General features: G+C 38.7%; 1 protein-coding gene and 1 long non-coding RNA gene across 3 annotated transcripts in view; one reads left to right on the top strand and one right to left on the bottom strand.

Moving 5' to 3' along the window:
• Nucleotides 1-18974, bottom strand: part of LOC142158786 (N-acetyllactosaminide beta-1,6-N-acetylglucosaminyl-transferase-like) — a 69947-nt gene that overhangs the window by 1464 nt on the left and 49509 nt on the right. The window contains exon 2 of one of the 2 annotated variants that reach the window (XM_075213056.1): nucleotides 9382-9471. The exons of the other annotated variant lie outside the window; for it this stretch is intronic. Within the exon in view, the coding sequence (XP_075069157.1) occupies nucleotides 9382-9471 (90 nt within the window). The remainder of the gene's footprint in view (nucleotides 1-9381; nucleotides 9472-18974) is intronic. 2 annotated transcript variants of the gene reach the window in all.
• LOC142158787 (uncharacterized) overlaps nucleotides 1-18974 on the top strand; it is a 129317-nt gene that overhangs the window by 95154 nt on the left and 15189 nt on the right. The gene's annotated exons all lie outside the window — the stretch shown is intronic.

Genomic DNA, 18974 nt, shown 5'->3' with positions numbered 1-18974 from the left:
ATAGTCAGGTGGGGTAAGCCTGGAGACCACAACTTCTAGGGGTCTCTCAGTGAAGTCCATTAACTCCTTGCAGAATCCCTGGTAAAACCTGGACACTCATTAGACTCTATGCACCAGATGAGCCAGCACCAATTGTATAGCTGCAAGGTAAATACACTCTTAGCAGCAGGAGGTCTTCTTTGAAACACTAGCCGCCAGATTGGAGTTTTGCCGTATGCACTAGCTATTAGAATGAGAGGATTTTTATTACCTTTGAAACAAACAATAGTACTACAAGCACCAGTTGGCCAGACACAAGGTTGGTCTGGACATTCTGGTACCTGCAGTGCACCACAGACAAAATATTTGAAAAATTCTACTCTTGGTACATTACCCCAGAACTGACTGCACCAGTTGTGTGGGAAGAGCGCTAGGGCTTTTCAGCATAGGGCTGATTATATCTAGGGTGCCCTGCTTTTTTTTGTGGGCCCAATCCCTCGACAGTATCAAGCCCCATACTGCCTGGAATAGGGCTGCTTTGGCACTTTAGCAGGGGGTCCCGAACTAGATCTTCGACAGAGCAGAGTGGTCAAGTTGGGAGATATTTTGAGATAAGTGAGGAGATGTATGCAAGTGCAATTTTAATAATGTATGTTAGTAGAATTATTTTATACTGAATTGGTTAAATACAGGCATGTATGTACTAACTAAGGATGAGCGGGCTCGGATTCCGCTAATCCGAGCCCACCCAAACAGTGAGGATCCGACGGGATCCGAGCACTGTTCGGGAACTTCCGGGCGCCAAACTAATCCAAACCGAGGCTATGACATCCAAGTCTCGCGTCGGATCTCGCGAGACTCGGATGTCATAAATACTCACCTTGCGGCCAACATCTTCATTTCGCCTGACATCAGGGAAGAGGGAGGGTGTGTAGGGTAGTGGTGTTCTGTCCTTGTGTCCAGTGCTCTGTCCTTGCTGAGTCCAGTGGTGCATCAGTCCAGTGCTCTGTCCTTGCTGAGTCCAGTGGTGCATCAGTCCAGTGCTCTGTCCTTGCTGAGTCCAGTGGTGCTTTTGTCCTGTGCTCTGTGCTGCTGAGTACAGTGGTGCTTTTGTCCTGTGCTTTGTTCTGCTAAGTGCATAGTTAATTTAAAAGTATTAAAAAATCTTACATTTTTTTTTAAAAAATATAAAAAAAATAAAAAAAATTATACAAAAATCATTTTAAAAAAATATACATTTTTTTTTTAAAGGTATAAAAAAAATTCTTGCAGTCCAGAAACATTAATACTGCAATCTATAAAAAATTGTTCACTGTTCTTGCAGTCCAGAAACATTAATACTGCAATATATTAAAAATTGTTCGCTGTTCTTGCAGTCCAGAAACATTAATACTGCAATATATAAAAAAATTGTTCACTGTTCTTGTAGTCCAGAAACATTAATACTGCAATATATTAAAAATTGTTCACTGTTCCAGCAGTATTTAAAAAATAGTACAACGTGTGCTGCATATAATGGAGTATCAATTTTTGGAGGATAAAGTAGGGAAAGATCAAGACCCACTTCCTTCTAATGCTGAACCTGCTGCCACTATTCATAACATAGATGATGAAATGCCATCAACGTTGTCTGACAAGGCCGATGCCCAATCTCCTAGTAGAGGGCATGTAAAATCCAAAAACCCAAAGTTGACAAAAATTACCCAAAAAAGGAAATTAAAAACATCTGAGAAACGAAAACTTGCCAATATGCCATTTACGACACGGAGTGGCAAGGAACGGCTTAGGCCCTGGCCCGTGTTCAGGACTAGTGGTTCAGCTTCACCCAAGGATCTAAGCCCTCCTCCTCCCCCCCTAAAACATTTAAGAGACTTAAGCTGTCATCAACAACACAGCAAACAACTCTGCCTTCTAAAGAGATGGCATCACAAATCCCCAAGGCGAGTCCAAGGGTGTTTGGTGGTTGCGAAGCCTGACCTTCCCATCACTGTACGGGAAGAGGTGGCTCCTTCCACCATTTGCAGCATGCCCTCTGCATATGCTGGAAGGATTACCCACAGTCCAGTTACAGATTTGGCTAATGAAGGTGTGAATGTTGTACACCGGGAGGAGGATATTGATGTAGCTGGCGCTGAGGAGGAACTTGACGAGGAGGATGCTGATGTGGTTATCTTAAATGAGGCACCAGGGGGGGAATCAGTTGTTGTCCATGGGATGAAAAAGCCCATCGTCATGCCTGGTCAGAAGACCAAAAAATGCACCTCTTCGGTCTGGAGTTATTTTTATCCCAACCCGGACAACAAATGTATGGCCATATGTAGCTTATGTAAAGCTCAAATAAGCAGGGGTAAGGATCTTGGCCACCTAGGGACATCCTCCCTTATACGTCACCTGAATAACCTTCATAGTTCAGTGATTAGTTCAGGAACTGGGGCTAGGACCGTCATCAGTCCAGGGACACCTAAATCCCTTGGTCCTGTTGAATACACACTACCAACACCCTCCTCGTCAACTTCCTCCACGATCTCCATCAGATTTAGTCCTGCAGGCCATGTCACCAGCCAGACTGAGTCCTCTTCAATCCGGAATTCATCGAGGAATCCTGCAGCGGTACGCCTACTACTGCCGCTGGTAGTCGGTCATCTTCCCAGAGGGGAAGTCGTAAGAACGCTAAGTCTTTCACCAAACAGTTGACCGTCCAACAGTCGTTTGCCATGAGCACAAAGTACGACAGTAGTCACCCTATTGCAAAGCGGATAACTGCGGCTGTAATTGCTATGTTGGTGTTAGACGTGCATCCGGTGTCCGCCATCAGTGGAGTGGGATTTAGACGGTTGATGGATGTATTGTGGCCCCGGTACCAAATTGGGTACCGGGGCCACTCCACTACGCAGTCCAGATAGCTGCGTATCAGATATTAAACTACGTTCACTGTTGCTGCCAAATAAAAAAATAATGAAAATGCCCTGTCATCATCGAAAACAAGAGGTAGTGACGCGCTAGAACTCTACCCTCTATATGCTGCAGAGGATGTAGGAGCAGCCATCTGTGCAGTGGAATTCAGACCAGTTGGAGGAGGTATTGTGGCCCCGGTACCAAATTGGGTACCGGAGCCACTCCACTACGCAGTCCAGAAAGCTTTGTATCAAATATTAAAGTAATTAAATTACGTTCACTGTTGCTGTCAAATAAAAAAATAATGAAAATGCCCTGTCATCAACGAAAACAAGAGGTAGTGACGCGCTAGAACTCCACCCTCTATATGCTGCAGAGGATGGAAGAGCAGAAAAAGGCCATTCAAGCCTACACAGCCACCTACGATGGGCCACGTGTTTGTGCCGCCCACTTGTATCGCTTAGCTTAGACATCCAGCTACCTCGGTGCAACGTTTTGGACTAAAAACAATATTGTGAGGTGTGAGGTGTTCTGAATAGACTGGAAATTAGTGGAAATGATTGTTATTGAATGTTATCGAGGTTAATAATAGCGTAGGAGTGAAAAAAAAACCAAAAACTGGATTTTAGCACTTTTTATGCTTTTTTAAAAATAAATCAGAACCCAAAACCCTAAATCAGAACCAAAACCTTTCGTCAGGTGTTTTGGCAAACAAATCAGAACCCAAAACACAAAACACTAAAAGTGGCCGGTGCACACCCCTAGAACTAACAGAGTGGAGTAGAGGTAGAAGAAGGAGGAAATAGGAAAATTGGCCAAGATGCTGCATTCAAAATAGATTGTAGGGTTGAAAATCCATTTAAGGGTAGACCAAGGGAATTGCAATTTTGGAAGTATTTTGAATACGATACATGCATATTCAGGAAAGTTTCTTAAATAAACATAACAGGATTGGCAGTGAGGAACAACTGGCAGTCTTGAGTCAATTATGGCACTTAGGCAGTAAGCTTGAAGGGTAGGTTTTAGTATATTGTCAACAGAGATAGAGTTGTCAGTTGAATAACAGCTTCTGGTGGAAAGATTCTTAGCTCAGTTTTTGAAAGGATTAGTTTGATATGACACGAGGTCAAGATGAAATAACAATATTACAAATATAAGTGCACTCACCACTACAAGGCCTGCATGCTTCGAGGAACAAGAGCAATCACAATAACTAGAAACATATGCCCAGTGCACAGCAACTCTATTTGGACTCTTATTTATTAGTATCTTTGTTCCCTGTTGTATGAAATATTTTTCTAGGCATAGTTTCATGATGTAATTCTGAATAGCCAAATATGTTTAAAATTAATACTACTTGGTGGTGGTTGTGAATTTGATACCTTTGTTGAGAAGACTAATTTCTGGCTCTGTTAAAATGTGTTTACTCAAGTTAAATATCCCTATAGGTTGTGTATTTTGTGAATACTCTTGATTTTTTTCCTTCTCTGTCCTCGTCTGACTTGTCTCGAAGATCTCGTTTCCTCTTGTGGCTTGGGGTTAATATAATGTTCTGCGGTTCCAGTGCTGAGTTGTGGAATGGTCCTATCCCTAAAAAAACATTGGTTCAAATTGATACTTCAGAGAAGTCATCTGTCCAACTAGAGTTAGCTGGGTCTAGGTTCTCTAATGTGTATATCCCTCTCTTGCCTTGATGTTGGATTCATAGTATTTGGTGGGCCATGGGCCATATATGGAAACTGGTAGGTTTGTCTCTTTACCATTATGATCCTCATGTATGCTTCTGAGGACTGGTGGACAAAATATTCCCCTTTTGAGTCTGCATGGACAGGCTTATGTCTGGCCATTCTTTCTCAAAGGAGAGTAAGGCTATGGATTTGTATGTGCCAAGCGTGGTAAATGACTCCTCCCTTGATGACTCCGATAAATCTACAGATTCATCATTTATGACCTCTAGCCCTCTCCCTCTACTGTGAATCTTCCTCATGAATTCTTGATATGTATAACCCAAATTCTTAAATAAGGGACTGTTCTTTTTTTTATATGCCATATCCTTAAGTGTGGTGGTGGTGGTGGTGGTATGTCCAGGTCATGATTTGCCTGATAATTTATTCTTAGGTGGTTCATCTGATGTTCTACCCAATTTAATACCATATTTATCCATTAATATTTTCTTCTTCTTCCACTGTATAAGTGTGTTTTCTTTCTTATCCAATCTACCTTTAATCATGTTTTCTAACCTGATGAACTCAGATTGTGTCCTCTAGACGTCTGATGAGGTGTGAAGTGTTTGTATTGGAGCTTCCATTGTATGTATTTTTTTGTTGTTGTTGTATTACCAAGAGGTCCCTCAGTTTAAAGGAGCATTTTGCCAGTATGCTCTGCCATTGTTGCATGAATGATTCTTCCTTTGGGTGATGTGTTGGACTCTTATTAATCCTGAGACCCCTAAGTATTAATCACTGTTTTATATACCATTTGATGGTGTGTGTATCCCACCACAATTTGGTCTCTTTTCTAATGAGACCCCTTCACTAACAACGCTAGCTATTTGAAGTTCACTACTCAATACAGCAAAGAACAAATCCAATTTTTGGACTTGAATATCTACATAAAGAGGATCATAATAACCCCAAGACACATTACAAACAAGTGGACATTAACAGTTTTATCCTAGCAACAAGCCACCATCACATAAACTGGCTAACAGGAATACCAACTGGACAGTTTACTAGAATTAGGTGAAATTGTAATAATATGGAAGATTTCATAGAATGGAGTGAAGCCATGAAAGGTCAATTCATTGAGAATTGAGAAGAGAGGGATAAGAAAGAATTACTCGCATATAAGATTGACAATAAACCAAAACAGTTGAAATACCTTTACTTCATTAAAGGGTTCTCCTCATCAGCACGAAGAATTAAGAAAATTGTTAATAAACATTGGCATATACTGATAAAGGATAATACATTGAAGGATATATTACCACATAAACCTAAAATAGTACACAGAAAAGATCTGAATTTACAGATTCAACTCACTAGGAATCACATACCCATATCGGACAACAAGAAGACATAGTTAGAAGACAACAGAAGTAGGGATTTTACCATTGTAACAAATGCACTAACTGCATAACGTTAGGGTACAAATCGACCAAACCGACTGATAAGTTTAAGTCTCATCAAACAGGAGAACAGTACGCAATCAAGACATTACTGATATGTGACAGTCAGAATATCAAATACTTGCTTGAATGTCCATGAAAGTTACAGTATATTGGACGAACAAAAAGAAAACTCAAGTGCGTATTGGGGAACACATCTGAAATATAAAAAATGGATTGGCCCTACATAGTGTATCCAAACACTTCGCAGAACAACACGATTGTAACCCTACAGGACTACAATTTATGGCTATCAGTTTAGTTAATATGAATTGGAGAGGGGGAGACTTCCTAAGAAAAATAAGTAGGGAAGAAACAGCATGACTCCATAAAATTAAAACATTATACCCCATGGGACTCAATATACATTCCGATGTGAAATAAGTATTAGGTAAAATATAGAATATAGCAATTCGTACTGTTTACAGTTAACAACTACCTATATATTATGCAATCAGAAGGGATGAGATTTTCTCCGTAATACTGCCTTTACATGACTGGCACACAACAACAACTTCTGCCTGTGGACATTAATACATATAATGGGTAGTATGTACATGGTAGACACATTCGTATTATAGAGTGGATCCTCTTAACAAAATGGTTTTTATATGGTCATTATACCTCAACAGTTTTATGTATGTCTGTGAATAATAGTACATACAATATGTAATGTCCACTTGGTAGACATTTTCGATATACAGAATAGATTCCCTTGTGTAATGGTTTTTATATGGTCAGTGTATTCGAACAGCTTCATTTATGTCCACAAACAAGTAAAGGCATATTACATGTAGTTCGGAATTTACATTTTAATAAGCAAAGAGGGTAAGGGGAATTTTTAATTAGCCATACTATTTAAACAGACTATGGTCATCCTTTACATGAACATTGAGCCCAACAAGTAAACATGCTTGTAGTTAGGTTAACCCACACAGCTGAGATAGATGAGTGCTAATCGAGAGGTTTGGCAACCCACAGCTAATTATTCAGTGAGGGAGAGTATATATGTTGGATCAAAGTACTGCACTACATCTCCTTGAGAAAGTCCTGTAAGCAGGACAAAACGCATTGGGGTACAAATTCCTTTATTACCAATAGTATAAGATCATTGACTTGCATTGCAATTGAAATAGTAATATACGCTGTGACCACAGCAGGATTTCATCACATTTCCAAGTGCAACTGAATTATACGTATATTGGATAAGATGCTTCAGAAAGCATCTGATACTTCAAGCACTACGGGGATGAGAACGAGGTTCCATACATACAGCAAGCTTGGCAGAATACAGACAACAAGAGGCAGCCCCCCATATAGGGGAATACTCTTCACACTGTCAGCAGGGACAACTAGAGGTATTACTATCCTTGCATATATTATCAGTATTTCTGGTTATTTATATTACCACTGCATCTATACATCACTGTCCAGGACAGCACAGGTTGAGCATATTTTGAAGAGGTACTCTATTTATATCGTTCTATGATACAGATTGTATGTGATGCAGTCTGTATCATATCACTATACCAGTTTTATTCTACATTTATAGAACGGAGTCCGATCTATCCAGTGCAGTGCATCAGATCCATATCATCGGAGGTAGTTTATAAGGTATTCGCTCATACAATCCTTGTGGTAATGGCAGTTATGGAGTGAGGGCACCAAGTATCTATGTGATTACTATTACAGAATCCGTTCACAATTATGTACGTCTGATACTACAGTAGAGTCACAGGAGATAAGGAAAAACAGGTGCGTTCTGCGCATCAGAGGACACGTTGACCACTAATGTATCTGGCTGCTACACTTACATTTACTCACTTTAGATCGTTTTTGTAGAAGCAAGTCAGAACTGTGAATGCACTTAGAAGCACTACAGCATTGGTAGATACAAAATCCTCTACATTGTGGACATATATTTCCTTGTACCCATGTAATTTTAATATAATAAATCAGATCCATTTTATTTACATAGTAGTATTTGGCATATTTCATTAGATATATTACATATAAGGGTTGTTGTGCACTGGGCATATGTTTCAAGGTGAAATAACAGAAAGATATTAAATTTGCAGGCCAATACAGAAGGTAAAAGATTCAGAGAGGATAGATTGGGTGTTATCTGCATAGAGGTGGTACTAAAATCTAAAGGAGCATAATAGTTTTCCAAGAAAAGTAGAATAGAAAGTAAAGGGGAGAAGGCCTAGGACCAAACCTTGTGGTAGTCAAACTGATAGAGGAAGCGGTGAGGATATGGATCCAAGGTATTGTCTGTCTGGCAGACTCGAGAGCACAGAGACAGAGGTGCCACCATATTGAGGCCATAAGGATGCTACTCTACCATTTGAGCCAGTGTCAGGTCACCAATTTTCACCATCTCACCCCAATCCCAGCACACCTCCACCTATACAGCAAGAGTTGGCAGTGGAATTTCTTCTGGTATCCTGGGAATATGTCAGGGTGACTTCAGACTCAGAGATTTGCAAGATTGCAAATCTCCCCCTCCCCTCTACATTTTTAATTGCACTTTTTCAAGTTTTATGGCCCTTGCTTGGGTGCCTCTAATGACTGAGTGTGACTTAGACTGTGCACTACCATACTATATTTATAGAGTTCTAGAAGTATTTTTAAAGGTGTGGGGTATTTTGCACTATTTTAGAAAAAATGTTATGCTTATTTGCACAGGTTTCCCCCAACTTGCAGAACACACCCAAAGTGTATAAATATTTCTTACAGTACACAATGGTCAACATTTTAAACCCGGCGTACTGATGAAATGACATGTGCTCTCAAGGAAAATTGTGCAAATTTGCATAATAGATGTAAAACCAATACAATTTGCAATACAAATGTTACAAAAACACAGAAAAAAATGTAACTTCCAGCACAAGCACCTGCATTATATTATAAATAAGGCACAGTAGAGTGGTTTTTAAATTAAGCCAGGTTCATTTTTACATCACTGGTATCACCCCAGCAAAACCATAAAAAACATGCAAGTGTGTTTAAAAATGTATGTACTGTTTTCTCTTTGCCCTGGTTTTATAAAAATGTATTAGCAGCCTTTTGTATGTTTAAGAACAGATCTCCATTTTATAAAGAAAATTTAAACAACTCATGTTGAGAGCATGTTATAAATTAATGAACGGCAAAAGTCTGTCAGCATTGTAGGGTTAGGTAAATGTTGTAGACATCAACTGTTGAAATTTTCAATAGGCATTTCAAAAAGAGCAACTCTCCCCACCTGTTGGATTTGCAATATCTTGTTCTACTGCTGTCTCATGTGTCCTGTTATCTTTGACTTTCATACTACAGTTAAAACAATGAAAGTGTATTACCATGGCAGCCATCGTGACTACTGTCATCACTCCATTTTATCGCTCTGAGATTACCTTCCCATTTAGCATCTGGCATGGACCCTGGAAAATCTGGTGGAAAAGGAGAAAAATATATATTGTCTCAGGAAAGAGCGAGGCATTCACATTAGCTCTGTTGGTTAACATTTAGGAATGAATCATCATTGTGTTTGCCACACACAAATGAAAATAGTTACACTTCTATGAGAATTGTATTTTTAGATTAGCTCGTGTTAATAGTGTGAAAAAAAAGAGTAATGGGTGCTTCATTATAATGAATTAATTGTGTAATCTATATTAATATTGTTTCAATTACTTAATAATGTATACAACCATCATGTCTCCAAAGTTTTTTTTTCTTTTTTGTGTAAACATGTAATTAGAATTTCTGTATGGTATAATGCACCCATGTATAAATATTATACTGATTGTTATGGGCTTCAGATCGAAATGTGTATTCGCAGACCTCACTCTATTTACAAAGTTCTAGTAATGTCAGACACGGTTGTAAGTAGCAGTCGGGATGAGATTCTGATGCAGCAAAAAGAAAACTCTCTGTTGAGAATAATAAAGCCACTTAGAGAAGTAATAAGAAAGTTACCACCTAAAATTAACTGGATACACTATAAAGTAAACAGAGGACTTACTACATCAATTGTGGGTGACATACCTCAGGGAGTAACTAGTGACTGGCTATGAGTGGCTTAACAAAGTGTTATACAAAGCATGTATTAAAGAGTGAAAATGTTGACAGAATCAGATGAAACAGTTGCAGGAAGGAGTGCTAACTTAAGAATCCTTCATGTAAATACTTTGCTGATGCAGTCCAAGGAAAAAAACACTTTCCTTTACTCAGTAAATTAAAGAGGTCCTGCAAGAGGGAGCTATTATAGAGGCAAGGGAACAGTCTCAAAGTGACTACAGCGAAAATATTAACTAAATGAATGAGTTGTTGATCAACATCATCAGTTATTAATATAGAGCCCCTAATTCTGCAGCGCTGTACAGAGAATTCACTCACATCAGACCCTGCCTCACTCGAGCTTACAGTCTAAATTTACTAGCATACACACACACTTACACAGACAGAGAGAGAATCTATGGTCAATTTGATAGCAGCCAATTAACCTACTAGTATGTTTTTGAAGTGTGGGAGGAAGCTGGAGCACCCAGAGGAAACCCACGCAAACACAGGGAGAACATACAAACTCTATACAGATAAGGCCACAGTCAGGAATTGAACTCATGACACCAGTGCTGTGAGGCAGAAGTGCTAACCACTAAACCACCATGCTGCCCAATCAAAAGCAAAAACTCAGAGAGACCTTACAGACAGAGAAAAAAGTTGGAGGAGGATGAATATAATCTAAAAAGAAGAAAACGCTGACAGAAAGAGAGAGGTGAAAAGGCTACTATTTGTGAGCTCACTTGAATAATGTAGCTCTCAGGTGCCCTACTTAATGGAGAAGGTGTCTAGATCTCTCTAGAGGTTTGACTTCAGAGATAATGGAAAGAGGCCATTATAGCAAGCATACTGGCCCCCTCCAAAGAAAATACATTCACACAGTCAACCCTGTGCTCAGCAAATGTTGCAGTCCCTAAGGGATTGGTAGGTCCAGCACCCTCAATGGGCATCCTGTGAAGTCCACCTAGACAGTGAGTCTATCATATTTGAGAAGTAGTACTGGCGACATCTGTGGAAAGTCCATCTACAGCCCTTCTCAGCTACCATGTTTTGGGATAAGTTACCCTCAATCTGCAATTCTCAAAAGATGTAGCAGTATTACAGGGCCTATTGAGTCTATTTGCATTAGTCTGCCCTGATGAGGCTGATCACCACAAAATGGTCCTGCTAACACATATATATATATGCAAACATATTCAGAATCCTTGTCAGTGGTGCTAAAGAGTTGAAGGAGAGAATTATGCTTGCAATATAATGATTCATGCAAAAAAAAAAAGAAAAACATGGAGGACAGTCATGAACTTAGGCCTGATAAGTATAATCCTTGGAAAAGCCTTGGACTGTCTGCAGTTTTGGTTTTGAGGAGTGATTGCTATATCCATGAGTAAGAAGGATAAAGAGAAGGTTGTCTTCCTTACCCTTGAGGATTTTATCAGTTTGAGAAAATGTGCAAAGGAGGGGGCCCCAGCCACCTTCCAGAGACTCATGGACAGAGTGATAGAGGGAACATGCATTTTCAAGAGGTGCTGGCATATCTTGATGGTATAGTTCTGAGAGGACTTAAGACCCAGTGGCAATTGTGATGAGATGCACGTTGGAATTGAGTTGTTGTTGAGTCCAGAGGAGAACCACTGTAGCTTGTCCTCAACCTAAATGACCATTTAGGTTCTCATAATATTAACCTATTACAGATTACAGGGAGGCCACCAATACCATTCAATTATTGAGACCTTGCGCAATGTGGTCTTGACACTCTATTTTGCATGGTATGAGCATAGTCAGGTTGGCAGGATAATTCACAGAGTGTTCACCACAACTTTATTTTCAAGTGGTGAAATTTGCCAATTTTGAGTAGAAGACTTTCAAGTTCACTAGGGGAGAATGTAACCCCTACTGTTCTTTCTGTACCAGTGTGTTATACCACGCAGTGGGTGCAGGTATTTACAGGCAAGGGGTACTGCAAAGAGACCTAAAGTAACCCTATGGGAATTGAGCTTGAAGCAGCTTAAGCAGGACATCAGGTTGTGGGAGAGCATAAATACCCTGCATGGGCAGAAACTCAAACTCTCTCTGGTAGGAACAAGTGAGGAGCTGCATAAATATGCTACACGAGTGTGAGAGTTTTAATCAGGAAATGAAAAGAAATGGCATTGACAAATTTATTGACACCCTAAACTTAATATTTCGTAGTACATCATTTAGCCAAAATAACTGCAATCAACTGATTATTATAGCCATGGCTGAGCTTCCAGTATCTCTCTACTTGGGTCCACTCGTCTTGTGCAAACTGCTCCAGTTCTAGATTTGAAGGCTGCCTTCTCTGAACTGCTGTTTTCAGATCTCTCCAGGTGTTGTATGAGATAACAGAACAGTCCAGTGTCTTTTCCTGAACCTGTAACAGGTGCATATTAAAGTATGCTTGGGATCATTATCCTGCTGGGTACCCCATAACTTTTGACAGAGACCGAGGTTTCTGACTCTGGGTTCAACATTGCGATCCAAAATGGCCTCCAGATTTCATGATGCCATGCACATGTTCAAGGCAAAACACATACAATAAAAGAAGCACATCTAGTTCACTTAGACCATAGGTTGCCACCATATAATGATACTGAACAGTGAAAATTAAATAATGACAATTTAATAAACATAAAATCCAATAAAAAAACATACACATAAAAGGAAACAATATTGTTAAAAATAATGACCACTGAGAGCCAGGACATTCAATGATGTTGATCTAAAGCTCCTCCCCTTTCAGTCCTCTTTCTCTTAGACTCACAGTTATTATCAATAACTAACTGGATAAGCATATTGTATAGGAATTTTCAGTCTTCATAGACCAATTTACAATGAATTAACAGCACATTGCGATATATAAACATTCATTACCACCATTCGGTACATTTCTTAGTAAGCCTGTTCCAGTCTGGGTTAGTGTAGTGTGTGTAGGCGGTTTGTATCACCGCTGCTGTTAGACACCAAATTTAATTTTCCTTCAGCTTAGGAACTCACGACTTCATCATAATCAAGCTTATTCTGGTGGATTTGAAACCTTGTGCAAATGTCTATATTCTTAGACCCAGGTCTTTTGATACCAGAGATATTAACATCCAGCAAACAACAAATCAAGTAAAAATGTAGTCCTACGATCATCAGTGTATAGATCAAACATCTTAAGTTAAAGGCACACAGTGTCAAATGCAGCACAGCAATATTGCAGAACCTCCTCCACGTTTGAATGTAGAGAAGGTGTCTTTTCTTTGAAAACTTAATTTTGCTTTCTGTAAACATAGTGAGGATGTGCTTTACCAAAAAGTCCTAATTTGGTATCTTTCTATAGCATACTTGCCAACTCTCCCTGAATGTCAGGGAGATTCCCTGAAATAGTGGTGATCTCCCTAACTCCCTGAAGAGTCTGGCATTCTCCCTGATGCTGAGTCAGTACAAGACGTGGTTGGCTTCGCCATCTGTGGCATGATGACACAGTTCAGAAAGTGTGTCCTATGTCCATGTATTGATGCCTATGGAGGTGGCCATTTTCATGGAGACCAAGATTTAATCAAAGACTGACAGGTAAGACAACATGACTTCAGTAATGGAGACAGAAATGTAAAAGACACTTCGGTCTCTAGAGATTCATTAGCTGCTTTTCTTTAACGTATAGAGCAGGGCAACCTCCCAGTTCTCGTCCCCGCAATAGGTAAGTGGCAGGGGGGTGGGGCTTAATGATACAAATCTTGTGTCATCTTCGTTTAGGGGTGGGCCAAAATGATGCAATTCATCAAGCCCCGCCCCCGCACACCCACCTCCCCGGGATCTCCCTGAAACCAAGAAGGAAAAGTTGGCAAGTATGTTCTATAGCATTTGAAAAAACCTGTGCTGCAATTTTCAATTAAGTTTTCTCTTGCAGCCACATCCAGGAAGGTTGGTTACAGTGCTATGGGCCTTAAACTTCCTAATAAGATTACATACAGTGGAAATGTGAACACCAAGTTCAAAGAGATTGATTTATAGCCTTGAGATTGTCCATGCTTTGCTACAGTCTTCTGTCTGACCTTCTCTGACAATCATCTGGCTTTCTTTCCCTTCTCCATGGCCTTCCAGCTGTGTAACAGGGGCAAACAGCCTTTTTCATTCTTGGAAAAATATTTGATTTTTTCACCAGCTCTTTGTCCTATACTTTCAATGCTTTTTGCACCTTCCAGGTGCTCTTATGTGTAAAATTGGATTTCTAGATATATTTGTACCAAACATATTTAAAAACATAAAAGTGGCGTGTAATAAATTAATTATGTGTAATTACTGTAAAATAACCATGGAACGTTTGCATATAAATAACCATCAACTGTTTTAAAGCCATTTTTAGCTTCTGTTTCAGGTCACTGTATACAATTTGTTCATATACCATCAATATGCCGAGTAAAATGTCTGCACATATTAAACAAACAGTTATTTTAAAAAGACATGATCAGGAGCAATTATTATAGGTATACTTAGTTCAAGTAAAAAAAAAAAAAAAATCCAGGTAGAGATAAGTGAAGTTTCTATAAAATTTCCTAGTAATAGCAAGATTTAATTTTGCAAATATAGGGCCGGATAAAGTTTTGGAATTTATAACTATATTGCCCTTTAAAATTAACAATATTGTCTTAAAATATTTGTTTTAAACAAAATAATCTATTTACAAGACAAAAATAACAAATAGAATACATGACCATTATAAGCATATTGTTATCATTTTTCTCCTTTTTTTAACTGTCATAAAAGATCTATAAACCAATTCACCAATAACAGAATGATTAATTCAATGTTGAAATGCAAATTGTGGAAATTTGCTCATCTCTTATTAAATTTTTTTTTATTTAAAACAAAAATGAAAGAAATCTCTATGTTTTTACATTTACTTTAGCAGAACGCTGGAGATATGTTTTACCCTTATTATTAGTCACATTTAGAGATAAAGTAACAAGTGAAGAAAAAGTGCAGGCAGGATAATTAACACAACTGTGTATGTGTATATATATATATATATATATATATATATATATATATATATATATATATATATATCCAGGGTGTGGCTGCACTTTTTTTAAATGATTCTATTCACTTGCTGCATGCTTAAAAATGGAGGCTCAAGGAAGGTTTTAATTGTGAGACCCTGAATATCTATTTGTTTCACATGCAAAGGATTCACCTACAGGAAATGCTTTGACTTTGGCAGGTGAGCTTATCAGAATATAGCTATATTGTGCACAAAATTCAATTCTCCTATTTATGCATATGCTGACACATAGGGGCATATTCAATTAGGACTGCATTCGCGATTACAAGCAGCTGCGCATGTGACAATACAGTACCGCAAGATCGTGAATTTCCCTTTTCAACTCTAAGGGGTGTGCATAGAAATCCACAGTGTTGCGGTAACGGTGGGCTGCAGCAACATGTAATCCCAATTGCCGGAACTAATTGAATATTTCCCATAGTGAGTTATATATTGTTTATTTTAGAGCGCTGAACTATCTTTCTTTTCTGAAGAAGTGAAGATATTGCCTAGTCTCGGTAATGTGAGATAATGCCTAATATAGGGAACATTGTTATCTTATGTCTTTAAAGCTGGCCAAATTGGATGATCTGGTAACTCAGTGCTCTAGCTGATTGAACAAATCACGTAGGTTCCACTTTGTGTAGTTGGCGTATGCAGGCATCAGTTAAAGGTTATTGAGCAGTCCCAAATAATTGACGTCAAAATGTTAATTGGTATTACTTGTTATTGTGGGCACACACATGCAACAAATTAGGCCAATTTGGTTTAAAAATTACAAATTCACATAAACAAATTGCTGTGCGTTTTAGCCTATTAAAAGCACACTACAAAGAATTTCACAGATCATTCAAATGAAAACAGAGACCAATAGCTTGCATGAACCCATAAGCGGGCTGGGCCAGGGGGCAGGGAGGCATATGCCCCCCAGGCCGGACAAATAAAGATTATTTTGGGGCAGTCCCTAGTCTCCACTACTTGGTGACTGGCCTCTCCTCCGGGATCAGCCACCTTCTCTCATTGGCCGTGGATCCGTCGCACTCTCTCCCCTGGCCTCCCCTTCCCTGCCCTCCTTCCCTTATGTTTGGCCTATTGAGTGACCAGGAATCACATGGGACGCACACCACGTGACAGGTGAAACAGCAGTATTTTTTTAATACTTTAGTTGAAAAATTGTTGTCAAACATGTTATAAAGATTTGATATAATACATAAATAAACTTAAATAAATTACATAAATAACTTAAATAAATAACATCTGAAAATGGAATACAAAGAACAATCCCAAATGGGGTATTATTTATATATATATATATATATATATATATATATATATATATATATATATGTATATATATATAGGCACGTACATATAATACTAATTGGAAGTTACTGACAAGTTATATTGAGAGATATGAGGATGTGAGGGAGTATGACTATAAATAAGGCAATAAATGGGGGAGGTAAAGGGGAATAAGGGGGGAGGGGACTGAGGCCAAATCTGGTACCTAATCTAGGACTCCCAGTGGACTGATATTTTGGACTATGATTCTGTGTTCATCCGTGTTGTTAATTATATTATTTATTAATATAGCATGTGCATGTGTCTGTATATTAATATAGTATGTGTGGGGGGCCAGTATATTAATATTGTATGTGTTTGCGTGTGTCAGTAATATAATATAGTATGTGTGTGAGGGGGTGTGATAGGATGGGCTGCCTATGCCACCCTGTATGTTGCTGCTGGGAACCCACCACCATTTCCTTTCGTTATCCCAAATGCGCCCTCTTTCCGCAGTAGGAGGGGCTTACAAATGCTGCCACCACTGGACTCCTTACCGGCATCCAGAACCAGGTTTTTTCTGGGTAACTGATGCTGCGAGTATACCCCGTTACTGGTGTACCTGGACTGGTACTCCTGACCTTTTCCTATAGATCAGGGTTGCTGTGGATGGATTCCCCACTGGCCTATCACACTGACCAGGGCTGCAGGGTAGCAGGCAGAGCAGTGGTACTGGAAAAGCTGGGTCCAACCTCAGAAACAGCCGGAGAACGGATTAGATTTAGGGTCTAATTTTCAGGTCACAGGAATACAGTAATATTGAAGATGTTTTCAAGCAGGTCTTTGAAGCAAGTGATGTTTATTTGCTCTCCCACTGGTTGGAGGTAACAGTGATCAGATCAGATGAAACAAGAAGAACAACCTTTCAATACAAGCCGGTGCCTTTTATACAGTTTGGATACCGGCTATTTTTAGAATCAGGAAGCAATGTGTTTGCACAAACATGGATTTACATGCATTGCAAAGCCAACAATAATTACACTTATCTCTGAAATTCTAGAGACGCTGTGATGTCCCGCATCACATGCTGCTTACAATATTCAGAAAGGTTTGAACACTCTGACAAAAGGCCACACAATAACGACCCCCTGCTGGGTCTTTGGCCAGAGCAGGCATTTGACACTTCATCACAAAACTTAGTTAGCAATTCCTGCTATTAGACTCCCTCCCCATATGCCTAAATGGAGGTTTCCACTAGCAACCTTACAAACCCCAAACAGTGACACTTCCATACAAAACACATCCTAATACACAAAAGACCTCCATGCACAAAGGCTTATTGTATCAGATATATTCAGAAATGAGGCATTTCCTTTAGAAAGGTTAAAACAGAAAAACACATTTTCTATCCTGGTCTCAGAAATAATGATTTCCTATATCAAAATATACACAATATCAAAAATAAGTGCATTGGCAATTATATAAATAAGCGCCCTGTGCTATTTCCTTTAAATAAATTTATACCATAAGTTATTTATAAGTGATCCAGTCACACTGATGATCTATGCAAGTGATGGAGTTAAAGAACAGTATAGACTGATTAATTTCTGTAAAATTGAATGGAAGAAAGGAAATGCAACGATGGCAAAAATTACAAAATTACAATTACAAAATCTTTCATTAAGAAAGCTCACTGCATAGATTTTGGCCAAAATTGGTGAAGGGATCATTAAAATATAGAGTAGAAATGACTGGTAAAGAATGTTAATGCTATAAATAGTAATATTGGAGCAAAAACAGTTCAAAATGACATTATTTTCCCTTTTTTTCACAATCTTTATTTAAACCCAGATCCAAACCAAAACCAAAACATTTCGCTTTTTGTGGCAAAACGTGTCACAAAACAAAAACACGAACACATTTTAGAACAAACACCACATCCAAAACACTGGGGTCAGCACATCTCTAGTAGTTAATACCCAGTCAAAAGCAACAAATGTATTTCATACATTCAGTTATGTTCCAAATGTCCGTTTATTATTGTACAAATGTATATGAGCACACATTTTCCTTACCAAAAAAACCCACACACACCAAATATGTTTTAAACCAATAACTTTTTTATAATGTAAGTTTTGGTGAAAAAGAGAAACAGAAAGAAATATAAAAAATTAAGATTTCAAATAATAATTAGATTTTTCTTAATAGTATTGATTAAAACATGGGCAGAGGGATAGCACTTTGGGTATGGGGGATGTCAACTGAGGCCAGGGGATGAAAACTGCGGCGGGGGTGGCTTGACATTTAAGCATAGGAGATGTTTTCGTCAGCTGGAAAAAAAAAAGAAAAAAAACATTGTAGAATTGCAATCTTAGGACATTTTTACAACACATCTTTGATCTTTGGGTGTACTTTGTTCACACATTTTCCAAGCTCAGCAGAGTTCAGAAGTGGTATATTAAGTGAAACTTTCTGCATATGTTCATGTTATGCTGAACACGATAGTAGTCAAAGTACTACTACTATTTGGAGGCATATTCAGATTTTTATTTTTTTTAGGGA

Source organism: Mixophyes fleayi, chromosome 5 (assembly GCF_038048845.1).
Source record: "Mixophyes fleayi isolate aMixFle1 chromosome 5, aMixFle1.hap1, whole genome shotgun sequence".
In the NCBI taxonomy this organism is placed as follows: domain Eukaryota; kingdom Metazoa; phylum Chordata; class Amphibia; order Anura; family Limnodynastidae; genus Mixophyes; species Mixophyes fleayi.
Note: the sequence above shows the minus strand (reverse complement) of the source record. Positions and strands in the feature narration are given on the sequence as shown.